Genomic DNA, 20,738 nt, shown 5'->3' on the forward strand with positions numbered 1-20,738 from the left:
GGAACAGAGCACTGCTTCTTTGAAGGTGGGCACCTGCTTTGACATTGACCCTCCTACACTTCCTTCCCTGGCCTTTGAAAGAGCAGCGAAGTCCCCACTCCACAAACAGTCTCCACCCCACTTACCACTCTACCTCCCTCAGTTGGAACCCTAAATCCAGGCTATTTTGAATTTCTGAAAGTGATCCAGCCAAATCATACACAGCTCAGGTCAAGAATCCAAGTTCAGGCCTTACTAATGACAGCACTGGGCCCTAGCAGGTACTCTACTCAGGGTTATGACACAGACAAACCCAGATATGCAGCACAGGCACTTCGTTCTTGGGTGTGGCACACTCCCAGGTGCATGGTATAAGCTCACATACGTGCAAACAAGGCACTCCATTCTCATGTGAGGTGCAGATACTCAGGCATGTGGAACAGATACCCAGATGGGCAGAGCAGGTTCTCAGGCATGTAGTAAAGGTTGTGCAAAGATTATGTGATGTAGAAACTAAGGAGTGCAGTACAGGTTCTGGGCAGACTTTCAGGTATACAGTAGAAGTACTCAGGCATATAAAGCAGGTGCTCAAATATGCTGTGTGAATTCTCAGGTGGTGCAAGTATTCAGATGTGTGCAGCAGATCTTGAGGTGTCTATGGGTGGGTCCTCAGATATACAGTACAGGTACTCAATTATAGGGACCAGATACTCAGATGTGTAGAGCAGTTTCAGTTGTATGGTGTGGGGGCACAGGATTATGCATCAGGAATTAAAGTATATTGTTGGCGCAGGTCCTCAGAAGTGTGATATAGTTTCTTAGTTAGGGTTTTCACTGCTGTGAAGAAACACCATGACCACAGCAACACTTATGAAGAAAACATTTAATTGGGTTAGCTCACTCAGAGTTCCAGTTCATTATCATCATGGCAGGGAGCATGGTGACGTGCAGGCAGAGGCAGTGCTGGAACTGAGTGTTCTTGCAGGCAACAGGAAGTCAACTGAGACACTGGGTGGTATCCCGAGCATAGGAAACCTCAAAGCCCTCCCCACAGTGACACACTTCCTTTAACAAGGCCATACCCACTCCAACAAAACCACACCTAATAGTGCTGCTCCCTATGAGATTATGAGGCCCAATTACATTCAAACGACCACATATAGGTACTCAAGTAAGCAATTCAGGCACTAAGGTAGGCCATGAAAATGCTCAGGTGTGCAATGCAAGTACTTAGACATGTGGTACTCATATTTGGTGCCATATGAACATGAACAGGTGAGCGCAGTGACAACAAGTATTATGGTTCTGCCAGCTGAGGCTGTAAGAGGATGATTGCAGACAGAGCTGGGAGGGAGCAGTCATGACTGGTGGCCAGAAATGGAAGATGAGTCCAGGTAGTAGCCTTTACATAGATGGAGGCACCCTACATTACTGAACTCATGGACTTCATTGTGTATTGGCTGACCTCGAGTCATTTGCTAGTGTGGGTCAATGTCTGGAAGATGACCAACATGGATGGATCCTCAGAGCACATCTGGAGACTCACATAATGGGGCTTCACAACTCTGTCACCACAGAATATAACCCCATCCCTCTGTGGTCTTATAAACCAGAGAGCACAGGAAACACACTCCCAGCACCATCCTTGGCCAGAAACAGATGGATAGATCTCTATGGATTCTCATCTCTGACATCTATCCCATTGTCTTAATACCCCTATTCCTCCTAAAGCATAACCTACTTCCTTTAAGCAGAGTTGACAAGCAGGGGACATGAAGGGGTTCCTATCCCCAGAGCTGATGTAAGGTAACTTGGTTCTTATCTCCGGTTGGTTGAACTTCATCTTCTTAGCCCATCTATCCTGTTTGTCTGTTGGACATAATTTCATGTAGGAAAGTACATGTGAGACAGTGAATTTAGAGACACATGTGTTGGAACACAGTACAAAAATGAAGTCATGTGAGAATTCTGAGTGCTTGCAAGAAAACAAGACAAGAGTTTTGTGGCCTCAGTTTCTTCAGAACAGAGTTGTTCTTGGAATGTGTTTTTGTGCTCCTCCCAGGTGTGGCAAAGGAGTGAGTTTACTTCAGTGGTTATTATTCATATGCCTCCATGGAAAACATGTTTTTCCACACGTGGCTTGTCCTTGTGATTAAACACCTTACTCATGTGATTCTTAACCCTCAGAGTGTCTGATAAATTGTCTGATAATTAATAAAGTTGATTGTTGCATGAGACTTTAGTCTGCCTCACTTTAGGTCCCACTCTCCCAGGTTCACACTGCCAACTAGAACATCAACAATGGGTACATCTCTTCCACCTGTTTGATTAAAAAAAAAAACGCCAAAAGCAGGTAACCAGTCTGTATCATCACTTTATTGCTTATGTTACATAGTCCAGTGAATACATAAACTCTTTTTTTTAAAAAAGTAAGGCACATGAAAAGCCTTCTGTGCAGGTTCCATATTATTTTAAAATTCTATTGACTAATAAAAGCATTTCAACTACTGAATTAGAGACATCTAGAAAAGAACATGATAGTTTGAGAGCAGAATCCTGAGCCATTATTAAGTTTCACCTCATGGCACAATTAGTCAGCAAATCCAAGGTTTGTATTCTAACAGTGTAGCTAGGGTGCCACTACAGAATCACTAATCAGGTTATTCACATATGTACAGCCAGGTCCCCAAGTATCATTTATACACCCTAGGGAAGAACAGCATCTAACTGCACTTGTGCCCTGTTTTATCACAGGTAAGAGATTTGGCATTTTCAGTCTTTTTGCATGCTGTGCTTGCTGTTCACAGGGCCTGGTTATACGATGCTGAAGACCATGGAGAGATACTGCTCATAAGACACCTGAATCCAGCCGTCCTGATCCGTGTCATAGCGTCTGAAAATGTCTGTCAACCTCTAGGAGAAGCACAGACATTGAGAATTTACTAGACAGAACAGTGAACTTAGATAAAAAGACACCTGAGGACCCAATCTCAGAAGCAAAGCATTTCCCTCACTTCTTAGAAGGAGAGTGCAATGGCATTCACACAGGAAAGCACGGGTGTAGTCTTGAGTACCTCTATTCAGTGCCTCTATGGACAACAAAGGGTATGGCAGATCTACCCAACTATATACCAAACAGGCCCTTCTTCACATTTCACAACCATCTCATGAACCTGGTCTGGGTAGCCCAGGACAGAGACACTACAATTTGGATCTCAACTATATGCTCAAAGGGCACATGTGGGGGAAGGGTTAACTACATGTAGTATATAAGCATCATGCAGGGCTCAGCCTCCCCAGCCCACCTCCCCTTCAGCAGACTTTGGACCCAGACAGGTCAGAAGTAGATGAACAAGACCATTCTATTCCATTTATTTTGTTGCTATTTTATGTTTCTGAGACAGGTTCCCACTATGTAACCCTAGTTGGCCTGGGACTAGGTCTGCAGACCAGCCTGCTCTTGAATTCAGATTCATCCACCTGCCTTTGCCACCAGAGTGTTGGAGACTGGAATTAAAACACGGTGCTACCACGTCCAGATTCCAACCATATTTTGTAAGACTAGGTTATACGCATGACAATTTTGAATAAACTTATGAAGACCATAAGTATGTTCTCAGTATTTCTAAACAAAACAAAACAAAACAAAAACAGACACAAGGGAATTCTATGTGTTAACAGAAATCAATAGCCCCAGCACATCAAGACTCAACAGTTCATGGTCTACCTCCTGCTTTAGACATGAGTGGGTTTTTGTTGTTGTTGTTTTGTTTTGTTTTTAATGAAAAAGAAGGTCAGGTGGTGGCACAAACTTGAATCTCAGCATTGAGGCTGAGGGAACTGTTAAAGTTCATCCTGGGCTACATTGCAAGATCTTGTCTTAATGTTCCCCACTCTCCAGAAAATACTATCATCATAAAACGAACTATAGTCACATGGCCACAAAACTCTGTCTTGGTCAGTTGTGGACTATAAGACACTACTATCTAAAACTTAAATATCTGTTAAAAAGGCCCAAGCATGGTTTGATAAAACAAGACTCCCAAAAGGCCTCCATGAACCCTAAAAATATTTTGCCCAACAAAGAGCAGGAACAGTTTGGAGAAAACTATGCCCAAATTTCCTAAATGATTGTTTATAAATGTTTATTTTCATTTTAAAAGGAAGAAAGCAATTGATGAACTTTGCCATTACAAGGCAGAACAGATCTTCAAATGTCCTGCTTCACTGAAAAGTCTACCAGATATTATGGGCCTACAGGCTGAAGACGGATGCCCTAATGTTACAGAAGAACTCTGGGCTACTGTTCAGGCAGTGGGATGTCTCTGTCAATTCTAAAACTTTGGAAGTTGCTTACAACACACTTTCTGTTTACTTAGGTAATATTATATCCTTCTGGGGTCTTTGATGGAGTTGAAGACTAGATAGTTATAATTATAGTTTTCCTTAGCTATGATAAAAATAAATTAGATATAAAACTTTAGACACACAAAGATAGGATAGATGATAGAGAATTTTTCTTAATTTGCCAAATGTAAATGAACTAAATATTATAACTATAATTCTTGCTTGATACTATTCTATACATGTAATTTTACTATGTTAAAGTTAAAACTTTTCTTTTTAATTAGACAGAAAAGGAGAGATAATATGGGATGCCCTTCTGTATATGTGTTGCTTTTATTGGTTAATGAATAAAGCTAGCTAGGAATACATCTGAACCATTGGTCAAACAGCGTTGTAACTAACAAGAGTTTCTGTGTGATTATTCGTGTCTGAAAGTCCGGGAAACAAAAATGCAGTCTCTGTTTACAAAGCTCTGTCTAAATGTACATAGTACATTAGGGAAATAGTGCCTAGTGGGGAAAAATTAGGCCACTAGTGGTGTGCCCACAAAAGGAGTACTGGGACTCCAATCACCTTCTCATCTGTCTGCCATAAACCCCCAAAGCAACAGGCCAAGTCTGGACTAAAACCTCTAAAATTGAGAGTCTATATTTTATTTCTAATTGATTTATGTTATTGTTTTTTTTTTTAACAGTAAGAGAAAGAAAGGTAACACAGTGGCTCTACCATACAGTTTACATGTATAACAAGGTTCTGTCATCCAGGTATGTATAAGCACACTCATGTTTGCACAATAACTTCATCTAATAACATATCCTCCAGAAAGAACATGTCTATCAGTGACAAATGACTATAGAAAAGAATAAATATGCATAACCTGTGCAAGGCTCTGATTTCAATCCCAGTGCCATAAAACAAAATACAAAGAATAATGAATTACTCAGAATGCTGGTTCAAGCCTATAATCCCAAAACTTGGGAGGTAGAGGTAGAAAGACCAGAAATTCAAGGCCACTGTCAGCTACATAGAGAAAAATCAAAGCCAGTCTGGGCATTTTAGAAAAAAGAAACACATTTCTGAGGAAACTTTTATATGGCACATTGTTATCTTTCCTTTCAGATTCTCCACCTTTCTAGCACTTCCTGCCATTTTTCAAACGTAAAACTGATCCAAGAAACTGGCTGCCCACCCCACCCTATCCCACCCCATAGGAGGCAATACCAACAGAGTTCAGGATGTATAGAATAGAAAGCTTCTTCTGGCCTTGACTAGGCTACCCAGGAGGGTGAGAAAAAGCCTCAAACCTTTGCATATCCAGAAATACAAGGATCAGAACTTCACTCTCAAATGCAAACTCTAAGAGTATAACAATTCAGACATAGTCTATGAGATCTCACATCAAATGTCTTCTTAAGTGTTCAGAGAACACTGTAAGCTTCCCTAACCTCACGGGAACTAAGAGTAGTGGCAGAAGTAGTCTCTTTCAGAGAATAGACCAATTCTCCAACAGCATGAAGAACAGGAGGAGGTGACATGTCAAGTCTTTTGGTTGTTGTTTATTTAAGACAGGGTATTGTTATGTAGTCGGGCTTGCTTACAACTCATGACTCATTACTTTAGGCTCCTGGAAGCTAGGATTATAGGCCTACACTAGGCCCATACTAGGCCCAGAATGATTTACTTTTTTAAGATTTATTTTTATTTTATTTGTATGGGTGTTTTGCCAGAATGTGTCTGTACACCATGTACACTCATTGCCCATGGAGGCCAGAAGATATTGGAATCTCTGGAACTAGAGTCACAGATGGTTGTTAGCTACCATGTGGGTACTGGGAATCAAACCTGGATCATCCAGAAGGCCAGTAAGTGCTTTTACTGCCAAGTCATCTCTCTAGGCCTTCAAATTCATTTTTTAAGAAACCGTGGAGCATTGTAATTAACAGTTCAATAAGAGAAGATGCACCTTTACTGACTTTCTTTGAACTAGAACAACATTGAGAATATTTTCCAAAATTCTACATTGTATCTCAAGATTTAATGCTGTCCATATATCTCAATGGTTCTGCAACCAACAGAAGTGACCTCAGTCTAGATTCAATCTCTAAGGACTTATCTCTTAGAGACAGGTTCAACTGAAGTATTAATGGAGAAAACATTTGCGTTCTATGAACTGAATCTACTTTAGATGAAGGGGCTGGAGCAAGGAAGTGTCACACATAACCCACTTTGAGCTAACAGCTGTTAAGTATGATCATTATACTGTTATCTCTGTTGTTGCTTTCTGTTTGAAAATTTCCATAGAAAAAAATCTTAATATACATATCGGCTTATCAACATACTGTATTTCCAAAGCTTAAACTTATAGAACCTGGACCTCTATCTAGAAGCAATAGGAGAACCTGCTTCTTTGACAGGAACATGTACTAAGCAATGAATGGATGCCCAGATAGCACAGGTCATCAAAAGTTTGGCTGCTTGGCACAATCAAGGGGTCACAGTAAGGAGGGGATGTAGGTAGGAGGCTGGTGCTGTTCTTTCTAGTATTTTTTTAAATATTTTTTTTAGCAAGTAAAGTATATATACTGTAGTGATAAAAAGTAAAGCATATAGTTAACAGCTATAATTTTATTATTTTAAAGGGTGAGTTCAAAGCCAGCATAGACTATACAGTGAACTTGAGGCCAGCCAGAGGTATAGAGACCTCGTTTCCCAAAATAAAAAGTATAGTATTACATATTATTTCAATTATATAAGTCAATTATTATTGCCAAAAATCATGTACTATATACAAACATATTGCTAGACCTACATATGACCAGTACCAAGGTTCATCATACCAGCTTTACCATAAAAATGCAGTGTCTTATGTTATGATGCCATAACAGCTGGGACATCATAGGGACAATGTCAGAAACATCACAGCAAGGCAAATGATCCTAGTTTCAAGGGTTAAAAAGATTTTTTTTTTCTAGATCCAAACCTTAAACAGAAGGGAAGTACTCATTCTGATGGTTACTCCATTCCTGCCCACCTCCCACCTCTGATGTCACAGCAAACACACATGAAGTTGCTTGGTCACCTGCAAGACAATGCAGCCCTGGATGAAGTCATCAAATGCGATCTGCCCTCGTCCTTGTCTGTCAAATTTGCGAATGAGGATGTCATGGAACTGATCAGAGAGCCGGTAGCCTTGGAGAGAGAAGAAAAGAGTCAAGATAGGCTAGGAGAAGAATAAAGCATGACTTACACTTTATACTGCCTAACTTCTCCTTCATAAGACCCTTCAGATCAAACAGTGATTAGATGGGAATAAGAGAGAGAAAAAAAAGTACAAACTTATTGAAAGGCATTCTGGAAACTAAGTATGCTACTTAAATACAATTTTCTGAAATAAATATGTTGTCAGAACTGTGAAGTGATCTTACGCACCAGTACCAACTTGCGAGTCTGAGTAGTAACAGAATGTGCTGCTTGCTGTCTTGCTTCCTATGATCTCTCTGGTTTATGTTACTAACTGTACTCATTCTGATTGTGCCTAAGAAAACACCCACAAGGCAGTGAGACTTGGTATTCTTGAACCCAGTGGAGACCTCACTATGTCAACTCATCTAGACATGAATGTCACTCATCATTAGAAGATACTAAAGCTAAAACATCACTAAAAGTTCTAGTTACATGTGTGTCAACATAAAGAATGGAGTTAACTGACAGGAACTCCTACACAAACTAGTTCATTTGGGATCAGGGTTCTGAAAACGCAGCGAACTGGCCTCGTAAAGGTTAGAGACAATAATGTGTCCTATGCATTATGATTTTAAGTTTCTGAGAGTACAGATAATCAGTCCCATCGAAGTTCAGGATCAATGAAAGATCACTTGGCATTATAATTCCATTTCCAAATTTTGAGTGTGTTTGAAAAGGTCTTTAGTAGGGGATGACAGATGTGAAAATGTGTGGACACATCAGACATACAGACATGACCAAAGGCCAAATTTAAGGAGGACACCCCTCATCTGCTTCCTTCCCTTGTCACCTGCGTGACCGTAGCATACTTATTGATTCCGGAGACAAAATCCAGGTACCAAAACATTTTAACCGGTTTTCAGTAAACTTTATAAGTATATATACACCTATCGTCTGAATATCACAGTTAATTACTGAATAAAACTTAGCCATGATACTTATAAATGTTCAAACACATGTTCACAGCACCTTCCAGAGCAACTGCAGGGAGTGGGACAGGAACTTATAACAAATGTGTGACATTGAAACTGCCGCAGGAACCCCCTTTCTTACAGATCAAACAGAAAACAGGACCTCTAATTTAAATCTGAAAGAAATAGCCCAAAGGAAACTCTGCCATGCCTCACTTCCTTACACCTAGCATGTGAGGTAGTAGCCCTGGGTAAGCCCTGACCCTCTGAAAACAGAGCTTGGGCCCAGGTATAGACAGAGAAAGACAGGTATTGTCGGCCTTGCCAAGACAAGGAAAGGACCAATGAAATGAGAACAAATATATAAGAGTTCTTGTCTGTGCACGAAAGGGACCCCACTGCTGCTAGAATTAACTTGAAATTTCTCTGACCATTGGCACTCCTGTAGAGAAAGCAAAGACAAAGGACAGACAGACTAACAAAGCAAACTACAAAGAAGTAAAACAAAAGAGAACGCTCCCTAGATGGGCTAAAATTTGGCAGCAAACTGGCCTCTAAAGAGCTCTTTGCTCAGCCCTGAGATCTGGTAGGTCTGACTAGTGAGATACATTATTAGACCCAACCTGCTGACTGCCAACTTGTTTCCATCTAATAGGAAAAAGTCACCTCGAGGCCTCCACTCTTGCACAAGTAGCAAGAGCAGATCATAATTCTCAACCAGGAAAATGCCCTGGAGTCAGTCTTGTCTATCTCAGGATAGACCAGGTAGAATACCCTCACAAGAGGCTGAAGGGTCTGAGTAAAGTAATATGGAGACATATCTACTTTCCAACACTGCCCTAAGTGTGTCAGGAATGTTCTTCTGTAGCTCCAGAAGTGAGAATCTCACTGAATGGAAATTATATTTCTACTTCCAACAGCCAACATTCCTGGTGATACACAAAGTCCTTTTCTACCTAGAAACTAATAGAAGGTATGACGCCACCAGAACAATAAATCCATTTACACCACTGGTTAGGCTACTGACCTATGGCCAGGTTGGTCAGCACCAGGAAGTGAGCACCTGGACAAGAAGTTCCACTACCAGAAGCAACATAGCCCTGCGCTTCCTGAGGAATCCCAATGCAATCACACACAGCCTGACTGAAATTAGTGACCTCTAGTGAATACAGGGATAATTTGCCTGGCACTAATCTCTGTTCCAACAACCAGCAAATGGCATGAGAAAGGCTATACGTGAGCCTTGCCTAATCCTATCTCACTTAAAGCATTTTTAAAAACCAGTAACCTTGTGAAATGAGTCAATGTAAACAACCATATTACTTGGAGGTCATGCCACAAGCTTCATATTTGCCTAAGCCTTCACCATAAAGGAGATAAGCAGATGCAACATGATTGAACATGGCTGAAAATATAGGTAAGTGGAAGTTCATTATACTTTCATGATTACAACAACAAACAAAAACCTAAACTACATAAGTTGCCTGAGGCTACATGGAAAAGAGGATGCTCAAAGATGTGGAGGGTTTGGGATAAGGGATTATTCACTCCAACTGTGCTGCCCACCAGAACAGACGGCTGTACTGCAGGTGAAGTAATTAACAAGTAACAAAAGTCACACTTACAGGGCAGTGTACATGACCATTCAGATCTTTGTACCTGGCCACAGAACTTAGTAGCAATGGTCTCCATGAATAGACAATCATTAGACTCACTAGGTATCACTGGGTCGGCCTGAAACACTACAGATTCTCTCATTCTCTAATGAGGTCCTGTTTTCCCAACAGCAATAACCATTTAAGGAGCCAAAATAAGAACTTTTGCTTCTAAAACCAACTTCCTAATAGCTGCCACCAAAAATATCTCAAATTAGTGTGCAAACAGAAATACATTTCTTTTTCCTGGACACTTAAGAGAAATGCATCAAGACAAACAGGAGAAACCATGGCAGAAGTACCAGCAGCATTCACAGGGGATTGTTGAGCTGAGAGATGTTTGGAACGTGAGAGAGATGGTGGCACTGCCCAAGATGGCCCACTAGCCCCTGAACAAACATGCTCTCCTATAGAAGATTCTGATCAAACATGGAGGATGCTTATGCTTCTAACTGGCCCAAGGACAAAGTGAGAAGAGAGAAGATTAAAGAAAAGGAGTGGTCATTGCCATGCTGGAAGGAGAAAAGGCAGAATTATATAATCTACATAAGTGGGAAATAACATACTTTAGGAAAGTAAAAAATCAAGATATTCACAATACATTAGATTATAATTCACTTTTTAATAATAGATGACATCTATTAACAGCCTTTTAAAAAATAAAACACAGAAGAGTTTGGTAAGGGCAAAAGAACAGAGAATATTCTATGAAACTGTTCCAAATCTGAATCCTGGTATAATCACGACAAGTTACAGATGAGATGCAAACATTTCAGTGATTCTTTTGTAAGTAAATACCAGCTTTCTCTCAGACTCAAGGCTGGTTCTGAGAACTTCTAATTACACTCTGGACAGGTACTATAAATATTTGTGAGAAACACAGCACACTTTGCATGCCTAAGCCCACACCAAGCACACACGTGCTAAATGCATTTGAGAATGGGCACACAAACTTTGTAATTGTCCACTGAAGCAAAATTTGAATGAACTGATAAATTTTCTTTACAGAATTAGCTTTTTGTGTTGTTTTATCACTGTGTTCACATACTTTGACAAACCACCATATAGAAGCTGCCAACTACTCCACACCACTGTATTTCCATTTTTCTACTTTAAATTGTTCCAAAAGCCACATTCTCAATTTTGCTAATGACACCATCTCACTTCACAAAAAAATACATGATTTGCATAGCCCTTATCTCATTTTGGATGAAACACTGTGTGAAAGACTCCATGTCACATATAAATCTTCATGACAAAAATAGGATCAAAATATGAACCTGTACAACATAAACAGAAATTTCACATGGACTGGATTAAAAAAAAATCAATAAACTAAACAAAGTAAAACAAAACTCGAGGGACTCCTATATTCCAAAATGAAATGTGCTATACAATTAAGACAAGTGAATTACCAAAACCTGAGAGTGCTTGCTTGAGCTCGTTCTTGTCGATCATCCCAGAGTTGTCCCTGTCGTAGGTGCGGAAGACGTTCTGCCAGTCGGTGATGTACTTCCACACGCCTGTGAACTCACTGAAGTTCACGCCAGCCTTGTTTTCTCGGTCAAACATAGCTGAGTGCAGAGGAACACCAGACACACATTAGGTTTGTATGTTCAACAGAAAAGACAACCACAGTACAGAATTGACAGTTAATACCACCTCTAAGGTAGCTGCTGGCACAGAGCCACCAGCTGGCTAGTAAAGGTTAGTTTGTTGAACAAATTACTAGATTCCTAGAAGTCTAGTTATCCTTGCCTGAGGTGGAGGGAGTGTGGAGGACAGTAACCCTAAACTAGCTCCTAAGTAATAACAACCAGAACACACACTCACAATTGTGTAGAAGGTAGACAATTATGAGAAAACAATGTTTTACACTTCAGAAAGTTCTGGAAAACAAAAACACTTTATCAGAAGGAAAATGGTATGCAAAGGTAAGGGCCCCATTACCCTAGCTCCTAGTCCTGAGCCAGAGTAAACCCTTTTACTTACTGCCCAGGTACCACCTCCAGAGGGAGGTTCAGAGGAGTTCTCTTAGGGCAAGAATGCTTATTTTAATTAGAAGATACCCTAGTCTATTACTCTATTAACTTTGAATTTTATTTTTAAGACCTGAATTTAGTTTCGTTCTCGATGTGAGTGCTCAGCTTCCTGTTCATACCACTAGGCCTCTGCCTACTGTTTCCCACTACCACAAACTTTAACCTCCTAAAACTGCAAGCCCAAATAAACTCTTTCTTCTATACGCTGCCGTAGTCATTGTGTTTCATCATAGCAATGAAAAAGTAACTAATACACAGTGAGAATCCAAACTGATAATCCATATCCTGGTAGGAAAGAAATGATGGGATCCAACTCCACAACTCCAGCTCAGGCCTGGGTACATGCTTTTTTTTGGTTTGTTTGTTTAGTTTTTGTTTTTCAAGACAGGGTTTCTCTGTGTAGCTTTGGAGTCTGTCCTGGAACTCTGTAGAGCAGGCTGGTCTGGAACTCACAGAGATCTGCCTGCCTCTGCCTCCCGTGTGCTGAGATTAAAGGCATGCGCCACCACTGCCCCACTTGATACATGCATTTTAAATACCAAACACTAGCGCTAATATATATATAATTCTTAAGTAAATGTGTTTCTTTCTTTCTTTTTTTTAAAATTTATTTATTTATTATGTATACAATGTTCTATCTGCGTGTATGCTTGCAGTCCAGAAGAGGGCACCAGACCTCATTACAAATGGTTGTGAGCCACCATGTGGTTGCTGGGAATTGAACTCAAGACCTTTGGAAGAGCAGGCAGCAATGCTTTTAACCGCTGAGCCATCTCTCCAGCCCGTAAATGTGTTTCTTAAAGTTTAGAAACAAAAGTCACAAAAATGAATTTTTTAAAAGATACTACAAAAATAACAAAATAAGGCTTAAAGAAAACTAATGTGGAAATTTTATACATCTATAACCTCAGAACTAGAATTGGAAAGGACAGACTAAGATGTAAATATAAACAAGTAAGTGAAAGCATCTAGAAATACAGAAGTAGGGAGGATGAAACCTAGGAGCCCACTCAGTATAACTGAGGTTGTTTCTATGACTCACAGAAACAACCACCTAGCCTGTTTGCATGAATACTTACAAATGATTGACCTAACAGTCACTGGATTAAATGGAGTCCAAGTACCTGAAAACAAATGACATAAAAGCAATTAGTCAAAAGAAGATAGACTTATAAGATGTTCTAAATGCGTGGCCCATGATAGTCCGTGAGACTCAGCAGCCTGCTCTGGAATAGAGGTTACAAGCAGGGGTCTGCTCCCCAAGACACCAGAAGATCCGGCTGCCTTAACCTATAGGAGCCCTGATCACTTCTGTACTTCCTAGTCAGCACCTAGTCTGTACTTCCAGGTTTAAACTATTTGCTATTCCAGAGGCTGGATGCTGTTTCTCTGTGGAATTTCAGTTGTTCAAATTTCTGGGGAAAGCAGATATGCCAGGCTATGCCCGGTGTCCCAAAGACCACCTTGAGACTTGACAACTCTCTAGGACAAGGCTCATCATAACAGCTCTTTACACAGAGGAGGAAGGGATAACGGTGGAAAACCAGGAATTGGCTCCTAGAATCAGTGAGAGACATACTCATACACAGGCTACCAGCAGGGCAACTGTCCTGAATCTGAGAGTCTATCATTTTTGGGTAGTTAGCCACTAGGCTCTCGCTGTCCAGAGGAAAATAATGCTCTGCCACAAATCACATCTTTGCTGTAAATCACCCACGCAAAGAAGTCAGACATGATGGTGCATGCCTATGATGCCAGTACTCAGAAGGCACAGACCAGAGGATGGAGTGTTAAGACCGGGCTGGGCTATAGTGAGAGCCTATATCAAAAACCAAAAAACCACACACACACACACACACACACACACACACACACACACACACACACACAAGAAAAACAAAAAACCCAAAACAACAAGTAGATCTCAAACTCCCTCTGCACCAACACAAGACAACAAAGGTCACATAACTAGGCCAGTGTTAGAGAAAAGACATAGTGACTGAATAATTTTACAGTGGATCATCTTGCTTATATTTAAGTATGATTTCCCCTTCCCTCAGCTCTTTTTTTATCCTAAACTAGAACTCTATTGATAAAAACACATCCAAAAGAAATTTTTTTAAAAAGAAAAAAAGACTGTTTTCAAAACAGGCATCTAAAATCACTAATATGTTCACTAAGTCAAATCTACTTCAAAAGCACTAAAAAGAGGTGAGTGTGGTAACAAGTGCCTATTGTCCCAGCACTTGGGAGGCAGAAGCAGGAGTTCAAAAATCATCCTCAGCTAAGCAGTAAGTTTACCTGGGTTATACTTCACAAAAGACTAATCAACAAGTAAACCAAAAAGGATCTTGAGAAAAATTAATTTTTAATATATAACCAAGAAGTCCCCAAAAAAGTTTGTTATACATTATTTCAAAAACATAAGAGAAATCCTGTGATAGTTGATCTTCACTGTCAACTTGATTGGATTTAAAAATCAATCACCTAGGAGATTAATAAGATAATAGTACCATGTATATGAAGGTATGTCCAGATGGAATTAATTTAAGGGAACAACCTACCCTGAATGTAGGTGGCATTATGCCCTGGGATGAGGCCCAGACTGAATAAAAGGGAAAAAGGAGACAGCTAGAGGAACAAGGAGACACCAGCATTCCCCTTTTAGGCTCCCTAGCTGCCATGAAGTGAACAGTTCTGTCCCACCAAAACCTCCCTTTCTGGATGGGCTGAACCCAAATTGTGAACCCAAACAAATATTTCTTTCCATGAGTTGCTTCTGGCAGGTACTGTGGTTGCAGAGATGAGAAACAAATCTCCTGTTCTGTATTCTTTCTTTCTTTCCACTGACCATACTTGTTCTATGTAAACAAGTCTCATGTAAACAATCTCACAGAGGCCCACTGTACCCATGAACACTCCTAGCATGGTGTCAACTGCATAGCAACCAAGAGGTCTTAGAGATGACTAAACTTAAGTGAGAAACCATGCTATTTTAACTTCACAATTCCTTCCATAACATACAAATTAAATTTCCTAACATAGTTTAATCTGATTACAAAATCAAAGCAGAAAACCAATCCTAGAAGACTGACTGGAAATCAAAATAGTTTAAATCACAAAAACATAGCAATTCTGAGAAGAGTAGTGAGAACTCAGACGTAACTATCTGATGATAAATGTCCCCTTCACAATATAGCTGTAGCTGTTCTTTATGAAGCTTATAATCTAAAAGATAGAGAGTGCGAAAGTTTAAAAGTTATTCCCCCTGAAACTAAAAGTAACATTTATTTGCCATTATTAAAAGGCAGGAACTTTATGGAGAAGTTAGGTTATAAGAACCCCAGCCTTAGGAACAGAAGCTTACTTGAGAGAGAAAGAAGTTTAGTATTTACTAGTTGCCTGAAGGCCACTAAGCCCTAATTCATGTCAGAATCACTTTGAAATCAGTGCTCAAGCTAAACAGGGAAAGTCCTTGGCTCATGCTGGGAGCACAAGAACTGACCCCATGAGTGCAAGGCCTTACACAAGTCCACAAGCTGAATAGTCTGTGTGTTCCAAGAGGTTTTAGTGACTGTTTTTGTTTGCTTCTTGGAAAAACCAAGATTATATTAACTGAATACATGTTCCTCTTCACATTAGCTACTAAAAATTTTGAATTCAAAGTTAAGGCTTATTTTTAACCTTTCATCTTTACTGTCTTATTTTCTACCTCTCAGCTAACATAATTAAAATTTACTTTATTTTCTGTATTCTGATTATTTGGAAATAGAGCAGACTGTCAATGAATATAAACTCTAAGTTCTTTCACAGCCTCACAGAGCAGGTGACAGTGATTTTTTTTGCCCTCACACCTGAGGTGCTGTCAGTTCCTTTCACTCTGAAGCCTTTGCGCTTTTCTATCTTGTTTGAACAACTGTAGGTCACACATGAGCCAAACCACTAAGCACCCATTTTTCTGCCTACATGCTGCCATGGACCCTAGGCTCCCCTGCTTCTCTTCATTGGAAGATCTATTTCATACCACATGGGTGTGGCTGCTCCTGCAGACTTGCTTTTTCCCTGATAACCTGTCAAAGTCTCCTTCCTCAATACTGTACAACAATACAGTAGTTAATTTATACAGCATCATTATATCATTAGGTGACAGGAAACCACCATGATTTAAAGTGATCCACCAATAACAGCATCTTGTGGTCCCTACAGCCTAAGTAATAAAAATTGGGTCAGTTTAAAAGTCACTCTGAAAACACAATTGAAACAAGAATGTCTAGCAAAAGTGGACGGCAGAGGGCTTTCCTTTAACTGATGCCAAGGCTTCAAGGCACTATCTAGCATCTCACTTGCCTTCTCTGTTTGTCCAGTCAATTACTGGAAAATGATCCTCATTATAATAAAAAATGAGCCTTTTAAACTTTTCATAACGTCTTGAAACTAACTATAGAGATATTTTGTTTGTGTTTTAACAAATAAAGCTTGCCTGAAGATCAGAATGCATAGCTAAGCCTCTCGAGACCATGGAGTGGTGGTACAAACCTTTAATCTCAGGACTGGGGACAGAGGCAGAGGAATCTGTTAGTTCAAGGTCACCCTGAGCTACACCAAACCTGTCTAAAAGAGAAACAGAACTCACACAAAGGTGATCCTAGCACTTGGGATCCCACACCTTTAATCCCAGGCTCTAGGCAGGTAGAGATAGGAGTGATGTGGCTGAGCAGAGAGAGGAATGTAAGGCTGGAGGAGACAGGAGCTCTCCAGACAGTGCAGTCTAGAGGATGCAGTCAGAGGATGCAGTCTGAGGACAGGATCACCCTTTTGGTCTGCACGTGACAGAAGTGAGAACTCTAGTGGCTGGTCACAATGTTTCTCTGATCCTTCAGCTTTCACCCCCTAATATCTGACTCTAAGTTTTTATTATTAAGACCAACTAAAATTTGAGCTACAACTAATCCCTTCCAAAGCTTATATAGCACACCTGGGGAGAAACAAGCTCCCTCCATTAGAAAAGACAGCTACACCTAAGAATTACAAATGACATTTGATAAGAAAAACGTCTCTAGGATTATGGATGTACTCTGTTGGTAAGATGTTTACCTACTATGCACGTAGTTCTAGGTTCTGTTCTAAGTATACATTAAACCAGCACTCAGTATTAAAGGAGTTGCAGGAGAGAAGAGTGCAAGTTCAAGATCAACAAAAAAAAGGAAAAAAAATGTTGAAGCTGGAGAGACAGCTTCAGGGGTTTAGAGCACTTGCTGCTATTGCAGAGGACCCAGGTTTGATTCTCAGCAACTACATGGTGATTCACAATCATCTGTAATTCCAGTTCGAGAATCAGAAGCCCTCATCTGTCCTCTGTGGGTGGCACACACAAGCAGGTAAAACATTCACACCAATAAATAAATCTTAAAATTAAATAATTTTTTAAAGAAAAAAAAAGTCTCCAATGGTACCACTAAAGACTAAGGACACTGGCACCAGCAAAAACAAGACTCAGTGGAGAGCGCCAAACAAAGGCCACAATCCTGTTGATTCTGCTGGGGCACAAAATGTTCCTCATGTTTATATAAATACTGCTCCATGATCCTGCTGACAGCACTTGCCATACCTACTTCCCAAACTGGCCCCAGAGTCTTAGCAGTTCTTACAGCAAATATATTTCCACAAAAGCACTGAAGGACTATCTCGAAACCGTTCAACAACTAAACAATTACTTCTGACAATTTTTCAGGTGATCCTCTTTAGAGGCGTTGCTAAGATTTACCCAAGTAGGTCAAAGGCCTTCTGGATAACTAAGGAACCTCTGGCGCAGAACTAGCCTTCTTACCTCTCCCCCAAGGCCTACACTGTGGCTCCCATTTCTCACAAAGCATTTTTTGAAGCTCACATACATTTGTTCTGGAGCTTGGTGAGGCAACAATGATAATCAAGGAAATGTGGGCACAGTAGCTTAGAAACACCTTTACCTTATACTGGTAATGACTGGACCTCCATACTTAGAAATTCCAGGAAAGAAATGGCTTACTGGGAATGGATCCTGATCCATTCAACTCACCATTGGATAATGCTTGCTGAAGCTCGTTGTCTGAAATCACTCCACTCCTGTCTTTATCAACCCTACAAAATAAAAAAGACCGGGTAAGCTAATGATGAAAAATAAGGAAAAATAAAACATGGCTAAAACATCATTTTTACCAATTTACACTAGGTCTGGAATGTTATAAAGGTCAGACCTTTCTCTTAGCTCAGCTGAGGTGTACCAGAGATTAAGGAACACTTTACTTCAAGTCCGTCTAAATTTACACCTGCACCAGTTCATATTTTTCATATTAGGTAAAGATTCTCTAGGACAAATAAGTCATTCCTTGACTATACGAGTCAGTGGGGTGACAATCAGGCAATTCATTAGGACGACCAGAGACAGAAGACGCTGCAGTTAAGTAGCCAGCTCCTTTTACTGATGGCTGTTTTTCCGACTCAAGATTTTTGCCCTGTTCCTATATCAAGCACGCCCGCCCCTGTAGCGCGGCTGGTCTGCGCCACTCAGCCCTGAGCAAAAGGAACCGCCAACATGACCCTGAGCCTTGCGCTGTAGAAGAGAGGAAGCCGGGGATGAAGGGGAGTAGGAAGCAGGTCACAGGAAAAGAAGGCAGGAGAGAACCGGCGAGTAGGCCCTGGAAACCGAGGACCGGCCCAAGGGCCAGAGGATCAGGGCGGCCCCGGACGCACCTCTGGAAGACGTTCCACAGGAAGCTCTGGTCTGGCAGCGCAGCTCCAGATGCAGGACCAGGGCCTGCGCCCGGGCCTGGGCGGTAGGAGTAGGCCGCCATGGGCTGATGATGAACAGCGGTAAAGCTACCCAGCTCCAAATGCTGTGCTTCCGCCTCCCTCCGGGGTAGGACCAGGAGCCCACAACTTCCTGGGAACAACGGAAGCGCGTGCCCTTGAGTCACTTGGCAGGCGTGGTTAGTTGCCATGCAACGTCTGGGCCGGGCCTCCTGCTCCTGCTAGCGGCGTCCGGTGCCTTTCAGCCCGATGTGCCCCACCCTCCTTCCCATCCCAGGTGTCGGTCTTGTTCCGGAGCTGCCTCAGACAAGCTCAAAAGAGAGTAGACCGCGGGGCCAAACCAATCGTACACAATGCCTCGGCCTGGGATATGGGAAGTGGTGAAAGCTTCACTTGAGTTGATGACCTCTCGTTGTGTTTGCATATAATATTGGAGCAAACGTGCTGCACATCAACCGCGTGATGTTCTTGGCAGAAACTCAGAGTGACATTGTAGGCAACCTGGAGTTTATCCATCTGTCTGTACTCCACCCTCCCGCCTTCCCACTTGCTTATATTGGTTGAACCTCAGCCTCCCCTGAGTTTGCACAAGTGACTTCATTTGTGAATGGCCCTAGTAAGGTTTGATTATGAGGTAAAAGCTTCATTTATCTGTGACCTCTATTTGGACTTCTGTGCTTAGATAACAGGTTTGTTACTAACTCCTGTAATTATAAATCTGTCTCCTTCATCTTGGATACTAATTCTATGATGCTTCTGTAGTTGGAATGCCCCTGAATTGGGAAATGTACAGCATTGGGGCAACTACTAACCTGTCATATTCACATTCTATCAGGCCATCCTTCCACCTAGATCTGTGTGCTGTGTACAGTTCAAGATACTACAGTTATTCCAGTTCTGCCGTAGGATTATTTCAGCTTTACTACTCATCTAGTGAAGACCGATTTATCATCATAACTGCTATGTTATCTTTGTGGATTTTTTAGTTTACTTGCTAAGGCCGAACAGTACAAGGCCCAAGAATATTGCCTCGTACACCTGAAACTTTCTTCCATGTGGACAGTCATCCATTATTTAGCACAGCTATAGATCTGATCAACTCCCAACTGTATCATTTTGTTTCTTGTCCCATTTTTCTTCTTCTTGTCCATGAGATTTTCAAATTCTTCAAAGAAACTGTCTCATAGCTTTGGCATTTACCTCAAAATCTACAAAGTTCTTTAAGGTGACTTCTCTTCCATGATTTAGTGAATTCATTTCTTAAATTTCCCATAAATCATTCATCTAACTTGTTGAATAATCTTTCAGACTTTTTGTAGTTCTTTTATTTAGATTCTGAATTTCATTTTTATTCTGTCTTCCCTTTATTCTGGCTCCTTTTCTCTTTTCCAGTAATAAGAAAACATTAACACCCATAATTTTGCTACTTGATCTGGGAATTTCCTGGTACAAGCTTGACCTAAAAGCAGTTGCCTCTGCAGACCTGAGGTCCCTACCTACAGAACCTGGGACTCTGCTAGCTGTTTACTGGTAAGAGTCTCCAACCTGGGATGCTACTATGGAGGTCCAGTCCCAAGGAGATTACCTCCTCCAACAGTTTACACCATCTATCTCCTTACCCTATCTTAGGCTCAGTTTCTTCCTAGCCAGGTCTGTTCTAAGCTTTCCAGGAGTTGAGAAATAAATGAGATAACACTGTCCTCCCTACTGTAATGTTAATCATATCATGTGTCTGCATATTGGGCCAGTCTTTCCTTTAGCCTAATTCCTTTGAG

The 20,738-nt window shown here is 40.9% G+C and overlaps 1 protein-coding gene across 2 annotated transcripts; it reads right to left on the minus strand.

Annotated features, from left to right (window-relative positions):
• Window positions 1-2,335: 2,335 nt before the first annotated feature.
• On the minus strand, window positions 2,336-19,098 carry Pdcd6 (programmed cell death 6). 2 transcript variants are annotated; one of them, XM_048459216.3, is made up of 6 exons: window positions 18,907-19,098; window positions 18,233-18,294; window positions 13,257-13,301; window positions 11,557-11,709; window positions 7,406-7,515; window positions 2,336-2,892 (listed from the first exon to the last, which is right to left on the minus strand). In XM_048459216.3, exons 1-6 carry the CDS (start codon window positions 19,005-19,007, stop codon window positions 2,794-2,796), a joined length of 570 nt encoding a protein of 189 aa, XP_048315173.1. In that variant the 5' UTR covers window positions 19,008-19,098; the 3' UTR covers window positions 2,336-2,793. The 2 variants fall into 2 exon arrangements, with proteins under 2 accessions (XP_048315173.1, XP_048315167.1); XM_048459210.3 differs by having other exon boundaries at window positions 11,551-11,709; window positions 18,907-19,097.
• Between the last annotated feature and the right edge of the window lie 1,640 nt (window positions 19,099-20,738).

This window comes from Myodes glareolus, chromosome 15, assembly GCF_982192425.1.
Source record: "Myodes glareolus chromosome 15, mMyoGla1.1, whole genome shotgun sequence".
Taxonomy (NCBI): Eukaryota; Metazoa; Chordata; class Mammalia; order Rodentia; family Cricetidae; genus Myodes; species Myodes glareolus.